This window comes from Thalassophryne amazonica, chromosome 8, assembly GCF_902500255.1.
Source record: "Thalassophryne amazonica chromosome 8, fThaAma1.1, whole genome shotgun sequence".
Classification (NCBI taxonomy): domain Eukaryota; kingdom Metazoa; phylum Chordata; class Actinopteri; order Batrachoidiformes; family Batrachoididae; genus Thalassophryne; species Thalassophryne amazonica.
In genome coordinates this window covers 93563615-93588162 of record NC_047110.1, presented here as the reverse complement: position 1 = coordinate 93588162, position 24548 = coordinate 93563615, and the positions used below count along the sequence as shown (strand labels likewise).

Here is a 24548-nt window from a genome sequence, read left to right as displayed (position 1 = left end):
ACCGCTCATTGAATCGCTTAATCTTCTACCGCTAGCTAAGCAACGGGAAGACACTGTGTTGACCCGCGGCTGTATAGGTCATTCACACTTGACACATGCATATTTACTTGCAGCGGACGCCCCGCCTTATTGTTTACCGTGTAACTGTGTGAAACATGTCCTGCTTGACTGTGTTGATTTTGCTCACATTCGGGTGAATTTTTATGACATTCCTGATCTTAAGACATTGTTTAGAGACGTTTCATGTTCCCGCATTATAAGTTTTCTTAAAGAGATTAATCTTTTTATTAGATTTTAAGTTGGTGCCTGTTGGAGTCCCATTCACAACAGTTATACCTTTGGGCAAGGTATTTTGTTCCAATTGCCTTGTCTTTAGGAGGAGACTTTCAGCCGTTAGGCCCGTGTAAGGGAGGGACACGCCTTTTGTACGCTAACAAACCTGCTTCGTTTGTCGTAAAGAGTTGGGATTTATCCCGGTGAAGTAGTCACATTCCTAACCTATTGCTAGCCTGCTGTTTAACCTGTAATGCATGACACCGCGGTGACGTTTGTGTTTATTGTACCAGGTAAACGCATCCCAGATGTGCCAATCAGAACAGTAAGACCATAATTATCAGATAACAGCTGTAATCCTGAACACACTGTGCACATATTTGTCACAGCTTTATTCATGAAAATCATTCAGTATCACTTATGTGATTGCCGAATACATCAAATCAAATCAAAGGGCACATCAGAGATTTCATATGCAAAAACAAGAGGTGTATCTCATGCAGCCAGTGGAGTACTACCTGGAAACGATTGAGCTAAAATGCTAATATTTACATATAAAAATTAATTAAAAAAAAATATTAGCAATTTAAAATGCAAAATCAAGAGGTGTATCTCATGCATCAGTGATTTTGAGTCAATTGATCACATGACCTGGAAGCTATTGAGCTAAAAGGCTAATATTTACATTTAAAATTAATTAAAAATGAGTTAATTTAAAATGCAAAAACAAGAGATGTGTCTCATGCAGCCAGTGGACTATGATTCCACACTGATTTTGAGTCAATTGATCACTTGACCTGGAAGCTATTGAGCTAAAATGCTAATATTTACATTTAAAATTAATTAAAAATAGGAGTAGATTTAAAATGCAAAAACAAAAGGTGTGTCTCATGCAGCCAGTGGAGTACTATGATTCCACACTGATTTTGAGTCAATTGATCACTTGACCTGGAAGCTACTGAGCTAAAATGTTAATATTTACATATAAAAATTAATAAGAAATTTGATTAGATTTCAAATGTAAAAACAAGAGGTGTATCTCATGCAGCAAGTGGAGTACTATGACCCTTCGTGATCTCTAGTTTCAGTGGTAAGGAGAGTTTTGTGGCTGGTTTTGATGTTGACCCTTTTTGAACCGTTTTTGTTAGACCACTTCACGCATTTTAAAACAATAAATATTTGTAATTCATTTTTATATGTAAATATTAGTAGTAAATATTTTAGCTCGGTAGCTTCCAGGTCATGGGATCAATTGACTCAAAATCAGTGTGGAATCATAGTACTCCACTGGCTGCATGAGACACATCTCTTGTTTTTACATTTTAAATATCATAATATTTTGAATTAATTTTTATATGTAAATATTAGCATTTTAGCTCAATAGCTTCCAGATCATGTGATCATTTGACTCAGAATCAGTGTAGAATCATAGTACTCCACTGGCTGCATGAGATACACCTTGTTTTTACATTTGAAAGCTAATAAAATTTCTTGTTCATTTTTATATGTAAATATTAGCATTTTAGCTCAATAGCTTCCAGGTCATGTGATCTATTGACTCAAAGTCAGTGTGCAATCATAGTGCTCCACTGGCTGCATGAGATACACCTTGTTTTTACATTTGCAATCTAATAAAATTTCTTATTCATTTTTATATGCAAATATTAGCATTTTAACTCAACTTCTCGATAGCTTTAAACACAATATCTCGGGTTTGAATATCCCACCTTTTTATTTTGAAAACAGGAAGTCGGTACGTGCCGTAGCCTCCTACTATCTCCGCTTGTTTACTGTAAAGTCTGCAATACAGGCGCACTTGAAATGTTGGAATGGCTTGCTCAGAGTCGCACTGTCGCCAGAGCAAAGAAGAGGATAAACCGGAATGTCTGTTGAATATCCAACGTAAAACTAATTTCACTGCGGTAAAAAACGTAGGCCTAAAGCAAATGACACACTAAACATTAGATGTCTTATGGATGTTCTATGGACCATGGATGCAATATAGACATGATCTCCGTCCATAAGACATTTAATGTTTAGTGGGGACAGTATTTTTCTGATATGCACCAAGTAATGCTGTCGTCCATTTTTAAAACCTTCAGTCAAATTTAATGGGTAAGAGGTTCATTCATTCATTTTTTATACCTGCTTACACTAATTAAGGGTCACGGGGAGCTGGAGCCTATAGCTGGGGTACACCCTGGACAGGCCACAAGTCCATCGCATTGCCACACAGAGTCAAAAGAAAAAAAACAAAAACAAATAGTCACACTCATGGTCAATTTTTAATGTTTCTAATTCACCTAATGTGCATGTCTTTGAATGTGGGAGGAAGCCAGAGCACTTGGAGGGAACCCACACGAACAAGGGGAGAACATATCAAACTCCACACAGAAAGGCCCAGGCGGGAAGCGAGTCCATGACCTTCTTGCTGTGAGGCAACAGTGTTAGCCACTAACCCACCATGCTGCTGTTGGGATGGTTTTTCCTGATTTTTCAAAAAATCGGACTTCAATTTTAGATGGTGTATTGAAAGATACCTTCACTAAACAGAAAGTGGCTACCTCAGCTCGCAAGTTGAACACACAGCACTCTGTCAGCTCTTCCACCTGCTCTCCAGCACCGCACCAAGATGAGCGGGCTGTTCCCCTCAGCGTGGATCAGTAAAGTTACGTAATTGGTTGAAAGATGTTGCATTTGACCTTTATATGCGGTGACTGCTCATGTTGTATTATTTAAAACGCTACATGTAAAAGAAAAACTGTGTTTTGTCTGTGTTGCGTGCTAAACAAAAGAACAGTATGCATCATGGCGTTCCAGAGGAGATATAAAGTTATTATTATTATTTGTATAAGAAGATATGTAGTTAGCAAGGTAGTAAATTGGCCATGAGACATACTGCCCCAACACTGCTGTGGGTAAAATGTTCCTGCTCGTAAAAGAAATGTAGCATAGCACAAGTTCTACTAGGAAGACTCAGATTTCAAGCTTTCATTCAGATTTACTGAATCAGTAACAGCCGTATCTCTCAGCTGATCCACAATCTCAACCAGCAGGAAACGTCAAAGCCATTTAAAGATCTCAAGCCTGACTCACCTCTCTGCTGACTGCAGTTGCTGACAGGACGCTGTTTGCTGTTGTGGGTAGATTGTAGATCTGTAGTTTTCTTTCTTTCTTTTTTTTTTTTTTTTTTAGAGGCCAGTAGGCTGTACTGATCAACTTCAAGACATGAAATCTTCAAGTCATGAAAGTTTTGGTGAAGAGCTTGACCCAAAAACCATGCGTCATCTCGTCTTCAAACCTTGCAACCATCAGATTGGACACTAGATGGGAGGATTACACCAATTTTAATAAATGTCAAGCGTATAGGCCTGAGACTGATAGATAATCTTCAAATACTGCAAGGTCTATTTGAAGGTTATAAAGGTACCTTTAATAGGAATAATAAAAACATGCATTCATGGGTAGTTTGACTTCAGTCTTTATTTCTATCTTCTCTATGACTTGCAATTCAGTAACGAGTAAACTATTATCATGAAACGTGCATGAATTGACTGACGATTGTCTCCATTCTGTGATATGTTGTGTAAGATAATGTACATGTTTCATATACTCAACTCTGTGAATGTTATTGTTTTTTATGGGAACATGCTGGATTATGTGAGGATATTGAATTGATTATTTTTGTTATGTATTGTATTTTTTCTGATGTAATGGTGCACTGCCAAGCTGCTCCTTGTAAATCATGTCTGATAAAATTCTCAGCTGCAGGCTCATTTGCACCCAACTGTAATATTAAATAATGAGCCACATCTATGAAAAACCTTCAAGGTATGTACTTCATTAGGCCCCGTCTTGATTTTAATCTGCGTTCAGCCATCCTTTGCAGGCTGGAGTGAACCAGCTTTGGACATTATGCAGAATAAATGAGTCCTAATTCAAGGCTTTACACAAATATGCTGAAGACAATTATATACTGTGCAAGGGAAGTTTACAAATGTCCATATTCACCTGAACTGCATTTGACTGTACATGAAATTAGGCATCTGGGAAAAAAAACAAACAAAATGATAATAATGACAATGTGAATAAAGGTTTTTTTTTTTTTTTTTTTTAGATTTTGCAAATTTATTAAAAATAAAAACACGAAGAAATCACATGTACATATGTATTCACAGCCTTTGCCGTGAATCTCACAATTGAGCTCAGGTGCATCCCGTTTCCACTGATCATCCTTGAGATGTTTCCGCAGCTTAATTAGAGTCTACCTGGGGTAAATTCAGATAATTGGACATGATTTGGAAAGACACACACCTGTCTACATACTGTATAAGGTCCCACAGTTGACAGTGAATGTCAGAGCACAAAGCATGAAGTCAAAGGAATTGTCTGTAGACCTCAGAGACAGGAGCTACTTAGACAGTAGGTATCAGTGTGTCCACTTTGGTGGGACAAATTCTGAGGTTTTGAAGATTACTTGTGGGGTGCCCCAGGGTTCAGTCCTTGGGCCACTGTTGTTCCTTTTGTATATTAATGATATATGTTTGGTTTCTAAGTATGTAAGTTGTATTTTCTTTGCGGATGATACAACTGTGTTTTGTAGTGGGGATCATTTGGGACAGCTCCTGGACAAGATGGAGAATGAATTACATAAATTTAAAAAATGGTTTGATTTAAATAAATTATCGCTCCAATTTGGTAAAACTAAGTGTATCATATTTGGGAATAAGTCCAGGAATTTAAGCAAAAAACTATTACTACATGATATTGAAATTGTAACAGATACAAAATTTCTTGGTGTTCATATTGATGATAGATTAAGCTGGAAAACACATATTAACTATGTTAAAACTAAAATGTCATAAACCATTGCAATTCTGCACAAAGCCCAGGACTTCCTCACCCAACATGCATTGACCACTTTATATCATGCATTACTTGTTCCATATATGACATATTGTGTCGAGGTTTGGGGAAATACATACAGAACTTATACTAAACCAGTTTTTCTGTTGCAAAAGAAACCTATAAGAATCATCAGTAATAAACCATATCGAGCGCCAAAATTTCGTTATTTGCTTGTCTGCAAATTTTAAAATTCTGGGACTTGGTTGATTATAGTACAATACAGATTATGTATAAAGTTAAAAATAAGCTTTTGCCTCTACATGTCCAGAATCTGTTTAAAATGAGAGACTCCAGCTACAGTTTGAGAGGAACATTATTATTTGAGAAATTGAAGATCCGTACTACTGTTAAAAGTCATTGTGTTTCCGTCAGGGGTGTTAATATTTGGAATAATTGTCCTGATAATATTAAATGAATGGTGAATATTCTGTGCTTGTCCTTTTGGATCTCTCTGCAGCTTTTGACACGGTGGATCATGGAGACTTAGTTGAGAGACTAAGGACTTGGGTGGGCATTTCTGGGTCTGCTCTGGACTGGTTTTTGTCTTATCTTTCACACAGGACTTTCGCTGTTGCTGCTTGTAAATTTATGTCCTCCTCTGCCATGCTATCCTGTGGTGTGCCTCAGGGTTCTGTTCTGGGACCTATATTGTTTGCGCTATATTTGCTCCCACTTGGTCATGTCTTGAGTAGTTTTAAAGATGTCTCCTACCACTGTTATGCGGATGACATCCAGCTGTACATCTCATTCACTCCTCAAACGGTCTCTAGGGTATCTGCTCTTCAGAACTGTGTTGAGGTTATTGGTGACTGGATGGCGGCCAACTATTTGTCCTTAAATATAGCAAAGACTGAGGTCCTTGTTTGTGCCCCAGACGAGTTTGTTCCCACTGTGGTTGGGAATCTTGGTTCTCTGGCCCCTTTTGTTCACTCAGCAGTGAGGAACTTGGGTGTTACGTTCGATCACTCCCTCAATTTTGACGCGTATGTTACCCGCCTGGCACAGTCTTGTTTTTTCCATTTGCGCAATATTGCCCGTCTGCGCAGCATTGTCTCGGGCGGAGATGGAGATGATCATTCATGCATTTGTGTCATCATGTTTGGATTACTGTAACTCTCTATTTTTTAGCCTTAGCAAGTCCTCTTTGGACCGCTTACAAACGGTTCAGAATGCGGCTGCGAGGCTGCTGACGAGGTCATCAAAGAGGTCACATATAACCCCAATCCTCTCCTCCTTGCACTGGCTCCCCATCCATTTCAGACTCCAATTTAAAATTCTAGTACTGACTTTTAGCGCTCTGCATGGTCAAATGCCATCTTATATCACCGGGCTATTACATCCATATGTGACAAGTAGGTCTCTGAGGTCTTCGGACCTGGGCCTATTGGTTGTGCCTAGGACAAGACTGAAGACCAGGGGAGACTGTGCTTTCGAGGTGGTGGCACCTAAAATGTGGCATGCATTGCCTTTGGACCTACGCTCCGTGGACTCTGTTGAAACATTTAAAGTGAAACTAAAGACCCTTTTGTATAGGCTGGCTTTGACCTAGTTTTTATGGTTTTATGTTTCTGCTGTTTTTAATTTCTCTGTTCTTATGTGAAGCACTTTGTGATTTCTATCTTGAAAGGTGCTATATAAATAAACCTTACTTACTTACTTAAAATACTTGGTACACTGCTTGGTTTTAAAAGGCTTTACAAAAAGAATATATTTACCTGCAGGGTTGGGAGGGTTACTTTAAAAATGTATTCTGATACAGTTACTAGTTACCTGTTGAAAAATGTAATCAGTAACGTAATCCAAGTACCATAATGTTAAAGTAATGTAATTTGATTACTTTCAATTACTTCTGGATTACTCCAATATCAAATATGCTAATACAGACAAAAGAAACTAAATATAAATAGTCTTGACCACATAGTACAGTTTATTAAGCAAAAATAAAACTGTTTCTTTTACATGGCATGTTCTGTTTTACTTCACATTATGAATTAAGAGCACCACAATATTGTTTTAAACACACCCAGTGTTCACCTGCTAAATTTTCAACAAAAAATGCCAAACAAATGAAGGATAATGAAAACTCAGGCAGTGTGCGGATGAATTTTTAATTAAAAGTGGCTTGCAGAACAATATACAAAACAAAAAAAAAGTCTACTACTTGTTCAGTAAATTCGCACCATGTTTAACATATCAGTCCACTTATTGAACTTTCAAAATAAGAACAAAAGCATAATGAAAACCATTAAGTAAATACTGTCAGTAAGGAGGCGTGGTCGCCATTTTAATTCCGGGCAAGTTAGTGATTTGCGCGCATAGACGTTCAAGAAACAGGTGGAATATGCCAGAAAGCTGCGAATGTTGGCAAAGCCACAAACAAAGGAACAAGGGAGACAATATTTCCTTCCATAAGTAAGTGGTTTTGGTTCTTCTTCTCACTTTGTCCGTGATATTTGGATGTTAAACAGCTGTATGTCTCCTGCCGTGTCGCCCGATGACATGGACCATTAACTCTTCACTTATATCTAGTTGATATTTTCCACTGATAGACTAATGTCTAGTTAAAATACTTGTCATTAGTGATTAAAATTGTTTGACAAGATTGTGGATTTTTTTTTATTTTTATTTGCACCTTAAAATAATGAGATTATAATGACCCGCGTTGTGCCGCTCACAGTCACACCCACACACAGAGATGTGCACCCACACCACTGACTTCATGAATGAAACTCGGTCAATAAAGGATAATTGTGTACAAATATAACATGTATATAAATGTATTGTAATGGTTTTAGGAGCTGCGTTGAACAGCAGCTCAGCAGCTTGAACAGCGCAGATCCGTGTAACTTTCAACACTAATATTTGGGAATGTGTGTGTGTCCGAGTACGTTTAATACTTTCCTGACATAATTTGATGTAATTTAATTTTACTGGCTCAATATCCAGGTCAAAATGGCATTTTAACACGTATTTTGCAAGCATTTTTCTGAGTGTGTCCAGTCGTGGATCTCCACTGAAAATGCATTAACAGCCGGGTACTTCATCAATATTTTGCCTGGTTAGGAGACGTCATGTCGCTGTTCATGAAGGGACGTTTTCATTTCAAAGGAAAAAAAATATATACAGATAACAGGGTTCTAGCAAGGATAACATTTTAGCATAGTGGTAATGTCGAGGGAGCGAAGCGACCAGGGGTGAGTGGGCAGCCAGTACATGACCCTCAGTGAGGCAGTCACACTCTTAACCTGAATTAGTTGAGTTTACTAGAGAATTGCGTGGAAACCCGTTGCCTTAAACCGCTTTAGTTTTTACACAAGCTAAAACTAATCAGGTTAAGTTGTATTAACAAATCACAGTAGTAGTTACTCAAAATCATTAGTTCACATAAATGATTTCTCATTGGTGCATAAAATAACTATTTTAAATTAAACATACGTAAACATATAACAAATAACATAATAAACATTATTAATCAATAGTTAAAACAATTTCTTAATATAAGTAATGTCTTTTCTTGTAATTTAATTAACTACTCCATCTTTATTTTGAGATTATAATGCATTGTTTCAACAAAAGTGTATGGAAGGGAAGGAATTAAAGAATACTGTGGTGAGTGGTGTGGAAGAACAAGACGCTCTGAGCTTTTCTGCACTCTGCCGCAAGGAGGTACCGTTTTATTTGCATTTAGAAAATGGTGGAAAGCATCAAACACAATACACTTTTCACTTATGGTGGCAACAGACACTTAACTAAACTTGACTAATTCAATTGAACTATTGAACTCAATAAATCAGTAACACTAACCACACTATTAAACTAACATGAAACACATTATCAACACTTAAAACTCTCAAAACCCTGTACTCCCATGATGCACTGCAGCATAACAGTTCACAGTCTTAGCAACCGGCCGGCGATTGCTACAATACATTTAAATGTTCCAAAGACTTTTATTTTAAAAATATTACAAAGGAACACCTCATGAACACCTTGTCAACCAAAAGACAAGTAAAAACAGGAAAAAAATGTGACAAATGTTTACTAAAAAAAGGCAACAAAGTGACACATAATATAACTGAATAGATTTCAAGTTCTACAATTTTGTTTAAAAAGTATTTAATACATTAACTAAACCTAAACAAAAAAAATTAAGTGCATGTTAAAAAAAAGCAACAGTTGAAATGTGTTTGATTTAGTAATAGCACACCAAATGATGAGTTATATTGCCAAAAAATAACTTCAGTTTAGCTAACGTGTTCTCACTGGACCACTCTTTGGGCTAAACTAATTTCCAGAAAGTTATCAACAAATAACTAACTTGAAGCCTACATTCCACTTTCTTTAAGTCAGTGTTGCTTTCAAAAACCCACAGCCAAGTGTACACTGTGTACAGCGGAGAGGAAAAAAAAGAAGAAGCAGCACTTAAACACTAAGCTATTTTCAGTGAACCGTATTTTGACCAGAAAGTTATGTGTTGCTCTCAAAATCCACAGGTTTTGAATTTGAGCACAGCAAGCCATGAGCAGAAGCAGCAGGATGAGTGGTCTTCACACTTGACATGGTTGCTAGGTAGAATTTAAAATGGGCCCCTCCCCTCCCTTACAGAAACTTGAGACAAAAAGTTAACTCTGCTTAACATGATTATTGCACCGAAAATTTCAGTTGAATAGTGCAATCAACTAATTTAGTTTAGTAATGAGAATGCTTTTTTACAAAACACGAAAGAATAATTAATGATAACTCAGAAATTTAAGTTAAAACAAAATCTGGGTTAAGAGTGCAGAGTCCGTGGACATTTTTAAGTCAAGACTTAAAACCTATTTTTATTCTCTTTCTTATGAGTAGTTTTTATTTTATGTTTTATTCTTTTACTCTGGTTTTTAATTAGGTATTTGAATTTTTATTTTTTTTATTTATTTAAATTTTTTATGTTGAACTGTTCTGTGTGAGGCACCTTGAGACGGCTTTTGTTGTAATTTGGTGCTTTATAAGCTGAATAAATTGAAATTGAACAACATTTTATTGAGTCTTAAAGTAAATAAATATGGTTACTGGAGCCTTAAACTCTGGACATAATAAACTCTACATGGTGGATCCTTGATCTCCGGACATAAACAGAAATAAAATCTGTTAGTTTTTGTCAAAAGCATTTCCTTTCAGACATTATTATTGGCATGAATGTCTTTCCATACCTATGAGCTGCAGCTCTTGCAGCTGCACTGCAGGTCAGGTTTATAAAGAATGCAAGACGTCTCATTTTGGGAGGAAAAACCGTTTTAGTCGATTGTAGTTTGTCTGTATTGCAACATTTGTAAGACGTTTCATTTTATTTAAAGCGGCGATTCATTTTGAAGTTATTAATTCAGAGAGCCGCGCAGCGTTTGAAGCTGTGACAAAAATGAGGCCGATTCTCGTTTCGCGACTGCAACAAGACCAGAGTCCCAGTTAGTGACTTTAATCCACACAAAACTGACTCATGATATTTTAATGGCTTTCAGAGGGGCGAAGAAGCGGACTTACCACTTCTGAAGAGCAGCGAATCAAAGAGCCACGAGCCATTGAATCAAAGCATTGCTTCGATTCACGCTTCAAACTGGAGTCGTGCTGCAGAAACGGTTGATTACAGAAGCTGTATTGAAAATCGTAACGGTCCAAAATAAACGTAACGGTCCAAAATTATAGCGTAACAGGCCGTAACGCAAGTTTGCGCTAGCTAGAACCCTGGATAATAGCATAAAATGCATTTATTGTAATCCTGCGAAGTAATCCCCATTTTTACTAAATATACCTGTAATCTGAATACGCCTTTTTTTCTGTAACTGTAGCGGAATACAGTTACCTTTTTTTCGTATCCTAATTACGTAACGCCGTTACATGTATTCCGTTAGTCCCCAAGCCTGTTTACCCGTTATAGGTTGAAGGATTAGGTTTACCATTTTGTCACTGTTCACTCTTACATGTTTGGTTGTGTTTTGAAATTTTGTGATTAAGTTAAATTGTTTATGCACCTTTTTTTTTCTTCTCTCTTGTACAGTTATTATGACCATATGTGCAGGTGTGTGTGTGTGTCTGTGTATACGAGTACATATATATATATATATATGTGTGTGTGTGTGTGTGTGTGTGTGTGTGTGTGTGTGTGTGTATACATTCTTTATTATTAATGGTATAAGGGGAGGGGGCTTATACGAGGTCTATTAGAAAAGTATCCGACCTTATTATTTTTTTCAAAAACCATATGGATTTGAATCACGTGTGATTACATCAGACATGCTTGAACCCTCCTGGGCATGCGAGAGTTTTTTCACGCCTGTCGGTTACGTCATTCGCCTGTGGGCAGGCTTTGAGTGAGGAGTCGTCCACCCTCTCGTCGTTTTTTCATTGTTTAGGAATGGCTCAGAGACTGTTGCTTTGTTTGATCAAAATTTTTTCAAAAACTGTAAGGCACAACTGAGTGGACACCATTCGATAAATTCAGCTGGTTTTCGGTAAAAATTTTAACGGCTGATGATAGATTTTGGTCTGGTAGTGTCGCTTTAAGGACGGTCCACGGCGCCTGATGGCAATCTGCGCTTCGAGGCGGCAGCGTCTCGCCGTTTCAAGTTGAAAACTTCCACATTTCAGGCTCTGTTGACGCAGTAAGTCGTCAGAGAACAGAGAACTTTCAGAAGAAGTCGGCATGAGGAGTTTATTCGGACATTCCATTGTTAACGGACATTTTGTAATGAAAGAAAGTGCGGGCAGAGTCGCATGTCGGGCCGGACCCGATCGCGGGGGTCGCGACAGGAAAAACACCTCCGTTGGAAAACTTAACGGGCAAGTTGGAACATGTCCAAGCTGTTAAACAATTTCTCAGTTACTCACTTGTTGAAAGCCATCAAAAGCCGCCTGAATTTTACAAATGGTTTTCAACACGGAGGTGTTTTTCCTGTCGCGGCGCACACAGATTCGCCGAGTCATCACGGAAACGACTCGGCGAATTTGCGTGCACGTCTTTCATTAAAAAATGTCCTTAAACAGTGGAATGTCCGCATAAAGTCCTCATGCCGGCCTCTTCTGAATCTTCTCTGTTCTCTCACGACGTCCTGGGTGAATTAAGCCTTAAATTAGGATGTTTTCAGGTCGAAACAGGCCGACGACGGCGCCTGGAAGCGCTGCAGGACGTCCCGCTCCGTGGGAAGTCCTTACACCGACAGAAACACCCCATAATCTCTCATCAGCCATTAAACTTTTCACCGAAAACCAGCTGAATTTCTCGAATAGTATCCACTCGGATATTCCTCACAGGTCCAGAAAAATTTTTGATAAAGTAACGCGCGCCGTCTGGAGCAGCGTGTGAAACAAAGGAATTCAGCCGAGAGGGCGGGACCACATCTCACTCAAGGCCTGCCCACAGGGAAATGACGTCACCGACACGCGTGAAAAAACTCACGCATGCGCACGAGGGTTCAAGCATGATTGGTGCAATTGCATGTCAATCAAATCCATATAGTTTTTTTTTTTTTTATAAAACTGACGGTTAGTTTTATAAGATACCTCGTAAGCTTTGCTTCTGCCTTCACCCTTTCGGCCACACGGATTTTTCGTACATTGTTTCTATGTTTTGTTATTGCCTTTGTTGTTGCTTAGCTGCATGTCAGATAAATAAATAAAATTCAGTTCAATTCAATCTGGGAGAAGGGCCTTAGTTACGGAAGTGACCAAGAACCCGATGGTCACTCTGTCAAAGAGCCAGCATTCCTCTGGAGAGAGGAGAACCTTCCAGAAGGACAACCATCTGTAGCAATCCACCAATCAGGCCTGTATAGTAGAGTGGCTGGACAGAAGCCACTCCTTAGTAAAAGGCACATGGCAGCCCACCTGGAGTTTGCCAAAAGGCACGTGAAGGACTCTCAGACCATGAGAAACAAAATTCTCCAGTCTGAACACTTTGGCGTGAATGCCAGGCCTCAAGTTTGGAGGAAACCAGGCACCATCCCTACAGTGAAGCATATGGTGGTGACAGCATCATGCTGTGGGGATGTTTTTCAGCAGCAGGAACTGGGAGACTAGTCAGGATTGAGGGAAAGATGAATACAGCAATGTACAGAGACATCCTGGATGAAAACCTGCTCCAGAGCGCTCTTAACCTCAGACCGGGACAATGGTTCATCTTTCAGCAGGACAATGACCCTAAGCACACAGACAGGATATCAAAGGAGTGGCTTCAGGGCAACTCTGTGAATGTCCTCGAGTGACCCAGCCAGAGGCCACACCTGAATCTGATTGAACATCTCTGGAGAGATCTGAAAATGGCTGTTTTTCAAGGATTTGTTGTCATCATGGGGTGTTGTGTTTAGAATTTTGAAGGAAAATTCAATTTATTCAATTTTGGAATAAGGCTGTAACATTAAATGTGGAAAAAGTGAAGTGTTGTGAATACTTTCCGGATGCACTGTAATATTTATCATCTAACTGCTATGAGAGCTTAACTCAACTGGACTCAGCTTCCAAGTTTGTGCATATGTATTTGAGCAGTAAAGGTGACATAGATTATATATGTAAATGCGCACCTTCGATTTAAGTGACACTTGAAATTAAGTCACATGACACCAGGGTTCACTATTGCTCCAGAAACGCAAATTATAACAGAATGTAATTTCACTGACGTTTTGTACCTATAGCTTCTTGTTGATGCAGCAATTTGTTTTACCAACAGCTGATTTCCATATTTGAGATCTTTTTCACCGTGAACGGGGAAATCGTGCAGTGTGCACTGTGCTGTGGCGTCACAGCTCAGGTGCACTGATCTGTGACGCCAACATCAAATCTCTCTCTGTGCTGCTGCTGGCGTTCTGAATGCCCCCCGTGTTTCCGCTGCTGCGCATTTTCAGTCACTTCAGTCACGGTTTCCCGCAGAATGCCTTTGGCTTTCCGGGGGAGGTTATGCTCTGTGTGGGATCTGAACAAACGACCTTGAGTTCAGATCTGTTCAACGGGCTCTCCGGAGGAATAGACTTCATTATGCATGCAATCTATTATTGATGGTGTTGAGTCATGTTACCATCAGACTCTGGGACCTCAAAGGTATCGTAAGAGCCCGATATCATCTTTTAAAACTCCTTTTTTTCCCTGCATTTTCTTGGTTATACATTTTACAGTAGATCTGTGTCGATGCATTTTTAAACCTGTGAACATTTTAGTGTTTTATGACACTGTAAAGAACGCCATTTAAGATTCAAACCTTTTAATTTAATAAGCCGCATAATTAATTATTGGGTTACATCAGTGACTGTCGCTCCCCTAAATTGGCCCAATTGAAACAGTCTGCTGTTCCACTCCTGCAGTCCTATTGGCTGGCGGCGTGATGGCTCCGCCCCCGTCTGTGGTGAGAAGCGGAGGCTGTTGACTCTGAAGTTTAGACTTCATCCTCGGATGGACCTTTGGAGCAAAGCTGCACCAGCTCGAGCGCGCGCGCCGTGCGCACTCAGAGTGTGGGATATTTCGCCCACTTCCCGCAGGCCCTCTTTTACAGAATGAGGTGCAGGTATGGCAAGGAGTAGCAAGTCAGCGTCGCGCACCCTGGAGGATTTGACGCTCGACTCTGGTTATGGTGGAGCCGCAGACTCCTTCAGATCATCCAGCGCGTCGCTGTGCTGTTCAGAGGCACATGGAGGCAATTACTGGCATTTAACCGACTCCGTGCACAGCCGCCACAACAGCCTGGACACTGTAAACACCGTCCTGGCCGAAGACGCCGAGATCCTGGAGTGCGCCGGCCAGTGCGCCAAGCTGCCCGAGCTGGAGGATGTGCCGTGGAGCCTCGGGGAAGTGGTGAGCGCGCTGAGCAGGGACGAGGAGATGAGCCTGCCGAGCCCTCCGCAGGACGTCCTGCTCCGACTCTCCGCGCTGGTCAGCCGCGTGCTGGTCAGGGTGGCCAAAGAGGCGCAGCGGCTGAGTTTGCGCTACGCCAAATGCACCAAATACGAGATCCAAAGTGCCATCAAGATCGTCCTGTCGTGGAGCGTGTCGACGACCTGCGTCGGCACGGCCGTGGGCGCCCTGTCCCTGTACAACATGAGCACGGAGGAGGACAAGTTCAGCCGCGGCAAGTCGGCGCGCTGCGGGCTCGTCTTCAATGTGGGGAAGTTCTTCAGGTGGATGGTGGACAGCAGGGTGGCGGTGAGGGTCCACGAGCACGCGGCCATCTACCTGGCCGCGTGCGTGGAGAGCCTGTTCCGCGAGGTGTACGCGCGGGTGCTGCGCAGCGCGCTGCTGGAGCGAGATAACGGAATCCCCAAATTCACCGTGGAGATCCTGGAGCAGGCCGTCAACGGAGACGCGGAGCTCTGGGGGTCCCTGCAGCCATGGCAACACCTGATCTGCGGCAAGAACGCGAGCGGTGAGTTCTGGAGAGCCAATGCAACAGGCTCACGGCAGTCGTGCACGCGCAGGTTTGAAGTGCCTCTGCACAGTCTCACTGGAGCAGGGCGCAGCGTTTTATCTGCAGAGGAGGCTGTGAATGCGCCTCTCACTTTGTTGGGAAACTGTTCTCACCAACAGTCACTGACAGGTGGCAGTTGAAATCTCCAGTTTCATGCTGCAGGAAAACTGCAGAGCTGCAGTGCGTGATGACAGATTTCTTTCTTCTCTTGCAGTGTTCCCTGGCAGGGCCTCATGCCCTCACCCTTAAAGGGTCAAAGGAGGCATATTGACATTTTTCTACATCTTAAAGATAAGCACCACATTTCTGTATTTGTGCACATAACAGAGACATTTTTATTACAGTCACCAAATCAAAAAAAAAAAAAAAAAAAAAATACAACAGTAAAATATGTTTAAAAACTAATTTCAACACTTTATACAGCACATGCCATTTGTATGGTGGCTGGGAAGTGCAGAACACTTTTACAAACAGCAGAATACTTTTACAAGAAATCCCAGAAGAAATTGACAAAGTCCTGAAACAAATTTATAAATGACAGATTTTGGCGGAAGTGGAATGTACCAAATAACAGACATCCCCCTTCCATCAGAATCTGTCATTTGTAATTTTGATTTTGCACTTCCCAGCCACCGCACTTTTCAGAAATATGATCAACACTCCAAATAAAAACAAAGTCACATTATTTGCATCACATACACATGCTGAGGGGTCACATGCAACAGGACCACCCTGGTCAGACTTTTTTTTCCGTGCCCCATCACACACACACACACACACACACACACACACACACACACACACACACACACACACACACACACACACACACACACACACACACAAAAAAACACTTTAAAATTTTGCTATTCATAATCTTCCTCTTCTCGTAACTCTAACCATAGCGTAAGCGTGTACCCTCCCCAAACTTTAACCATAACCCCCCCAGATCCCCCGTTTCACCCCGCATTTTTGTGCAATCAAGTCTCACTGCAGTGAGACTTGATTGCAGGGCATATCTTTTTTTTTTTTTTCTAAATGCCTGCTAAACATAAAGCATCAAGAATAGCCTTTTGGATGGCACCGTGACTTAATGACACACTTGCTTCGCAGCAAAGAGGTTGTGGGATCGCTTCCCAACTGGTCCTTTCTGTGTGGAGTTTGCACGTTCTTCCCGTGTCTGCATAGGTTTCTTCCAATAATAAAAAAATAAAATAAAATAAAAAAAAATGCCTCAAAAGAATAGTTCTCTGATTGTCATCCAAATTTTGAAAGTTGAGAATCAATGTTTTCATGTCATTGAGCAGAAATTTCCTTAAAATTATAATATCTCACACGGTATGCACACTTTCTTGAAACAGCTCCTTTTAGACTTCTAGTCACAGCAGGTAACCAGAAATTATTATTATTATTATTGTTATTATTGTTATTTTGGTGTTGGTGGTGGTGGTGGTGGGGGGGCACTGCGCTTTAAGAAATAGTATATTTGCTTAATCTAGTTATTAAAGGGAAAAAGTAAATTGTAACAAATCTATTAACTGATTTTCTAAACCTGCTTGTTCCGATTAGGGGCCCCTTTTTGGGGCAGTGTGTGTGTGTGTGTGTATGGGGGGGGGGTTCTGTGGAGCCTATGTCCCAGCAGTCATCTGGTGAGAGGTGGGTCGAACAATGCAATGAATCATTACAATGTTATTTCAGGTTTGAACAACCAAGTTTTGTAGGATTGGTTGACATAACTACTTGTATATTATATCAGGGGAGGTGATGGTCTAGTTGTTAAGCGTTGGGCTTGAGACCAGAAGATCCTTGGTTCAAATCCCAGCCTGACCGGAAAATCACTCATGGCCCTTGGGCAAGGTCTTTAATCCCCTAGTTGCTCCTGGTGTGTAGTGAGCGCCTTGTATGGCAGCACCCTGTCATCGGGGTGAATGTGAGGCATTATTGTAAAGCGCTTTGAGCATCTGATGCAGATGGAAAGGCGCTACATAAGTGCAGTCCATTTATTATGTAAATATAGGATTTCACTTTTGGAGTGTGTCCACTGGATCCTGTGCTTGATGTATTCTGACCACCTCCTCAAATAGATGTTTCATTTACTGTTTTGTGTTTTATGTATTTTGAAAACATGAGCAGTTCTCTGGCTGGTTGGTTGGCAGCAGATGATGAGTGGGTCAACATGTTTGTTTGTTTAATTTTGTTTTCTGATGGTGTTCTCTGGGTTAGATCAGATAGAACTTTATTGATCCCTTGGGAAGACTCCCTCAGGGAAATTGAGGCCAAGGCCTTTCGTCATTCGCTTTACCAGATAAAACTGCGAGCGGGGAGCGCCAGGGGTCCTGAGGGAAACTTCACAGGGAACCAGCTACTTGATGGCTCAATTAGTCTTTTGCCCCTATACCCGGGTCGGACGGCCAATTTGCACGCCAGGACTGCTGCGGATCTCCACCAGAGTTTCCTCTGGCTTCGCCCTGCCCAGGCATAGTTCACTGTCTTTCAGCTCCTATCAGATCCTATCTGGTCCATCTGACCAGATAGGATCATTTCACCAGATTTAAAAGGGAGTCATAAACCCACTTTCGGTCTATATTTGCTTTGATGTTGCCTTTTCCAGTTAAAAACTGATTTTGGTGTCAGCTCTGAAAGCAGGTGTAGCTGCATTCAGCTTTCACTGCTGTTTAACCACAAATTATTGACCAGTCAAATACACGCTCGCTGCTCTCTGATGGATACTGTAAAAGTACAGTTGAGGCTCCTGCTGCAACAGGTTTATGTAATGAAAGACCCTTGGGGACCATGATGCATTATGTGGGGTGACGTGAATAAAAGTGAGTTATAGAGTGAGCGAGAGAGAGAGAGAGAGAAATGGGCAGGCAGAGAGAAACTTCTGTAATCATATTGATGCATCACGAAAAGAAGGCCTGCAAGTAAAACACTTTATTTCACATTCCTGTGACAAATACACAACCAACCATATGTCAGCCAAAGATGGACTGTCAGTGTTCTGCAGTTTATGTCAGTATGGCATGTTTATGCCTTTTAGTGTTTATGCATTATCCAAATGACTTGGAATCAAAATCACATTCTCCTGCATATTGGAAGCAATGAAGTGTTCAGAGATTTGCTCAGGGACTGTTTGACACACAGAGGGCCACTGGCAAGATTTGATCTACCAACCCTTTAGTTAATCAACAGGGTCGAGCCTCATTAATTACACACAAGATCATGTTTGGTCTTGTACTTTGTGCGCTACATCACTTTGCAGAGATCTTTACCGCCTCAGAACTCTTGATGTGCCTATACATTAATTCTGTTTTGTTTCCATTGCAAGTATTGGTGATATCATTTGCTTGACTATATTAGCTCCACTTAGTATTTCTGTCAAGGAGGTCATTAGCGCTGCCAGTGGAGGTGTACGCTCTTATCTTTGCCTTGGTCTCTATGCAACGCCTAATCTGATTTTGATCAAACTCGGCAGACACTCTGGGCCTATTAATGGAAAGATGCAGTGTGATTTTGTTTAAGATTGGTTAATGGTCAAGGTCAGAAGTTAAAATCAAATTTGCAGCCCTATGCTAATATAATCTCTCATTTCATTGTTATGCTGATGATGTTCAGATCTACCCGCATTTAACATCAAAATCCAGTGACTCCGTACATCCATGTTAATCCATGTTAATCCATACTTTGAATAAAACATGACTGGATGACTGTAACTCACTAGAGCTGAAACAACTAATCGAGTTAATCTGTTAAAATTTATTATTAAAATAGTTGTCAACTAATTTAGTCATCGATTAGTTGCTAAATAACTTTGTTTTACTGCAAATGTTTTGTTTCTTCCATATAATCAACCGAGCTTTGCTTTGAATCTAGAACCAATGAAGGAGTGCTTCGAGCTGCTGCTTCATTGGTTTCATTTGTTTTATTTCGCTTTATCTTAATTTTTCCCCACTAAAACCCTAAAGAGCATATGTCTGTGAGTAATATTTACCTTTTTTATGTTAAACTGACCTGTTATGGTCTTCTGAAACAGTTGATAGATGTATTTTATGCTAATGCCAATGCTAACATGTTAGCATGTCTATGGCGTTTTCAATGTTAAAGTTAGCATTAAGCTGCTGGCATTTCAGCATGTTTGTGCATTTGTTTTCTGTATAATAATTAATGGCTCTGCGTTTGTTGGCGTAAAAGAGTCAAATGTATTATAAATTATAATATTTTTTAATTTATTTTTATTTATATATTAATAATAATGGCAACAATAATAATAGTAATAATAACTAATAATGCTACAATACAATTATAGAGAAAGAGACATGAGTCACATGTGTCATTGTGAAATGACCACAGAGTTTACAAGTTTACAGAGAATGTTGCACATATAATGAGTAAGGCTACAGTTTTTAATTTAGGTTTTATGGTTAACTGGTTATGCTAATTGCTCATCTGCAAAAATCAAATATCTGCAAATATCTCTTTTTTCACCATATATTTTATAACATTTATATGTTTTAATGTTGTTTTATGACAACTCAGCACTTTGATAAAGCGATGTCATTTGAAATAATTATTTTTGTTCTTTATTATAAACTCTTTTATTCTTTATTATTTTATATTTCAACAGCCAAGGGACATTTGAAGATTTGTTGATTTTCAAGTATTTTAAGTTTTCAAATAATGTTCCGTTGTTAAATAAAGTTATGGAAAGAGAGAAAAACTGTTTCCCTGGCACATTTTAAAAAAAATTCCCCACTAATCCGATTAATCGATTAATCGTGTCGAAACCCCATCAGATTCATCGATGATCCAAATAATCGTTTGTTGCAGCCTTATAACTCAATATATTTTTGCCTGGACTAGTCACTCTTGCAGCTGCCTGTTTCCTCTCTGGCAAACGCAAGTGTCCCACATATCCCCCGTCTTGTCTTGGCTGCATTGGCTTCCGGTTGCTTTTAGAATAGATTTTAAAATTTTATGATTTGTTTTTGAAGCTCTCAATGACTTAGACCCTCAGTACTTGACTGAGCTCCTCTGTGTCTACGACCCTGCCAGAGCAGCGACTCAACTGCTACTGGTTACCCCAAAAATGAGGCTAAAAACGAAAGGTGCCAGAACCTTTGTGGGAGAGGCCCCTTGGCTCTGGAACAGCCTGCCCTGGCACATCCCCTCTGCAAGACCGATCAAGGTTTATAAATCTCCCTTAAAGGCGCACCTCTTCTCCCTAGCTTTTAATCAAATTTAAGTGGGTGTCTTGCAAAATTTGAATCAAATTTTAATTAATTTCATTCTATTTTATTATATTCTATTTCACTTCACTGTGTTATGTATTTTAACATTATGTCTTTATTGTAATTGCTGCATTTTATTGATTATCTTGCTTTTAATGTGTACAGCACTTTGGTCAAACCTGGTCTATAAATAAAGTTTGAGTTGAGTTAATATGTAAGAAAATGGTTAATTTTATGGAAATGAGTTCAGATATTTTATTGTCCATTAATTCAATAGTTTAAAGGCCATTGTTTCATTTTTTGCGACATGCCTCTTGCTTTGAATTCTGGACGCAGCTTTGTTCTAGTCTCTGATCACTTTTGATCTCATGTTTTTATTACCGTTTGTTTGATTGTCAGCATGATACAGTGCATCCAGAAAGCATTCACAGTGATTCACTTTTTCCACATTTTGTTATGTTGCAGCCTTATAACAAAATTGAGTAAAAAAAAAATCCCTCAAAATTCTACACACAACACCTCATAAGGACAACATGAAAAAGGTTTTATTGAAATTTTTGTCGATTTATTAAAAATAAAAACTAAGAAATCACATGTACATTTGCTTAATAATTCCTGTTGTTCAATACTTTGTTGATGCACCTTTGGCAGCAATTACAGCCTCAAGTCTTCTTGAATATGATGTCACATATTGATATGATTGTCTGTAAATAGTTGTAGTTTTCCAGGGGTGTAAAGATGAATTGTGAATCATGATAATCATAAGCCTGTATCAAATTGTATTAAAAAAATAGTATTTCTTCCATGCAGCAATGGAATAAATAATATCTTGTCCAAGAGTCATAAATGCTTTATGAAATGTGCAAAAATGAAACTGATAACATCAAGGATTACAGCTTTTACTTCAAAGTAATTTCTTTCTTCAAAGTAAAATATTCATGCATTGAGTTTTAGAAAATTGAACTGGAAAGATTTTAGGTAAGGTAAAAATAAAGTCACGGCCTGAACATCCAGTCATTGTGCACATTCAGGGCACTCTGCATGCAGTGTGCTTCCAACTGTGCTCGAGCTATAGGAAAGCGTGCAACTAGTGTTGTAGGGAGATGCAAGAAAAAAAAGTGATTCATATTGACACATCACTTTTGGAAAAGTTGCATAATGGAGGTGGTTGATGTATAGTGCAGTGCTGTGGAGGTGATACTTGGATTGCATGATAATAAACAGTAAGACTGATATGGATGTCTTGGGGGGGGGGGGGGGGGGGGGGGTGTCTTAATCCTTCAGTGATCTCTACACCTCTATAAACCAGTAGTGACAGATAAGGCAGCATTACTTGGGCTGACCTGCACAGAACCACTGATGGCAAAAAGGAGCTTTATTATATCCCTCCATCTATTCTCTCACTCTGCCAAGCAGGAATAATTGAGGTCATTTTTCTATATTATGCTAATGTACCGGCATTGTGAAGACACCTTATGAGTAAGTTCTTCTGGCTTTTTGCTCGGGGTCGCCACACCAGGTGTGATATGGAGCTGCATATTGATTTGGTACACATTTTACGACCGATTGCCTTCCTGAAGCAACTCTGCATTACTTGGAGAAAGTGTGCAGGTGGTCTTTAACCAGGAATGTTCTGTTTATAAAGCACGTTCAACTCACCACTTGGCCACGTTGGTCTCCATTTTGTGTGTGTCTGTGTTGTCATCAAATAAATGAAGCATTTTCATTTTTACGAAGGCCTTGTGTCTGTCTGTCTGTCTGTCTGTCTGTCCTTCCGTCTGTCTGTGCTTAGTTTAAATCCAGTCCTATTACTGCCAGGGGCTTCATATTCACAGGGAACATTCTTGGGACACAGACTTTGGACAACTTCAAAGATGGCTAATCTTGACCTGTTTTAAGAGGTCAAAAGGTCACATTCTGCTTCCTATTTTATGTTTATACGGCCAAGGGTATTTTAATATTGCATTATTACCCAAGGCCATCAAATATAGATATTGCGGACACTCTGCATCTGTCCATCTGTCTGTCTATCTGTCTTTGTTCTTGGGACACAGACCTTGGACAAGTTCAAAGATGGCTAACTTTGACCTATTTTAAGAGGTTAAAAAGTCACATTCTGTTTCAATCTATTCCATTTTTTGTTTTGAGCGGCAGTGGTGACAGCCAATGAGAGAAGAGCGCACTGTGATGGCCGTCACAGGTCTCTCAAAAAATGCCTCATACGTTTCTCATATGTTCTGTAAAAGCTAGCGAGAAACACTTACAAACCTGAAAACGCTGTTTCTGGAACCCAAGAAGACCTCTGAAGTGATTTACAAGACATTTAGCAGACATTAGCATGGTGACGTCAAGGTGGTAGCTAGCTACAAACTCAGTCTTGTTTGTATAAATATAACCTCTTTCTCATATATTATGTAAATGCTAGAGAGAAATGTTTCAAAAATGTCGGGTTTTAAAAAACGCTGTTTTTGAAACCCGATAACACCTCTAGAGTGATTTTCAAAACATTTTGCGGACGTCAGCATGCACGATAAATTCTGGTAACTCAAAGCAAACATCTGCTTTTGTCAAAAGCTCAAAAATGTAAATATTGTTTATGACTGATTGATAGAGGGGCTTTATTGAACATGTGCAAATTGTCAAATTGTAAGTGAGACAATAGGCTCTCTCTCTCTCTCTCTCTCTCTCTCTCTCTCTCTCTCTCTCTCTCTCTATAATATATATATTTACACGAGGTCTGTTTAGAAAAGTATCGCACCTTTTTATTTTTTGCAAAAACCTGATGGATTTGAATCACGTGTGTTTGCATGAGCCAACTTTGAACCTTCGTCTTTAAACCGGTTGTACCGCTCCTTAATCTGTGTGATGCCCATAGGATCGTCACCGAAAGCCGTCTGAATCATCCGAATGGTTTCCACCTGGCTGTTGCCCAGTTTCTGGCAAAATTTGATGCGTCACTGCTCCAGTTGTTCTGTCTTTTTCCTTGAAATGAAAATCCACCGAGCGCGCTGCACCCGTCCCACACAGAGGCTGCTTACCAGGAAATGATGCAGTCGACAGGCGTGAAAAAGTTCACGCATGCGCACGAAAGTTCAAGGTTTGCTCATGCAAGCGCGCATGATTCAAATCCATCAGGTTTTTGCAAAAAATAAAAAGTTCCGATATTTTTCTAACAGTATACAGTGATATATATATATATATATATATATATATATATATATATAACTGATGCGGGTTGATTTTGACATGCAGGCGGGGATGATAATATATGGTAAAATCACCAGTGTAAAACTAACACTGGCAGTGTTAAATTAACGCTATCAGTGTACATATGGTCTTACTCTGGCCAGAGTGAAACCATATGTACACTGTCAGTGTTAATTTAACACTGGTGATTTTACTGTGTGGGATGTCAAAAAGTTTTGAGCCTCGCACATTTTTTCCCAGTCAGATATTACAATGCATCACACCTGATCTACATCAATGCCTTAGCTACTTATGTCATGTAGGATCATATTGCTCACTTCAATTGTTGAGTCATAACACTGTGTGGAAGAGACATACTCTCCAGTGTCAGTCGTGGCATTCTGCTTCACCAGGACAACGCACCAGTCCACACCAGCCGGGTTGCCATGGACGCTGTGCGCGAGTGTGGCTATGAACGTCTTCCTCACCCACCCTATTCTCCAGAAACTAGCCCCTAGAGCAGGGGTAGG

The 24548-nt window shown here is 39.9% G+C and overlaps 2 protein-coding genes across 4 annotated transcripts in view; one reads left to right on the top strand and one right to left on the bottom strand.

The window, feature by feature from the left end:
* The window catches only part of LOC117514961 (cryptochrome-1-like), a 38288-nt gene extending 23699 nt beyond the window's left edge, over positions 1 to 14589 (bottom strand). The window contains exon 1 of the mRNA XM_034175525.1: positions 14485 to 14589. Within this exon, the coding sequence (XP_034031416.1) occupies positions 14485 to 14589 (105 nt within the window). The remainder of the gene's footprint in view (positions 1 to 14484) is intronic.
* A 7-nt stretch (positions 14590 to 14596) lies between these two features.
* Positions 14597 to 24548, top strand: part of btbd11b (BTB (POZ) domain containing 11b) — a 268189-nt gene continuing 258237 nt past the window's right edge. For all 3 annotated transcript variants that reach the window (XM_034177006.1, XM_034177005.1, XM_034177004.1), the window contains exon 1: positions 14597 to 15562. In XM_034177006.1, the coding sequence (XP_034032897.1) occupies positions 14710 to 15562 (853 nt within the window). In that variant the 5' untranslated portion in view covers positions 14597 to 14709. The remainder of the gene's footprint in view (positions 15563 to 24548) is intronic.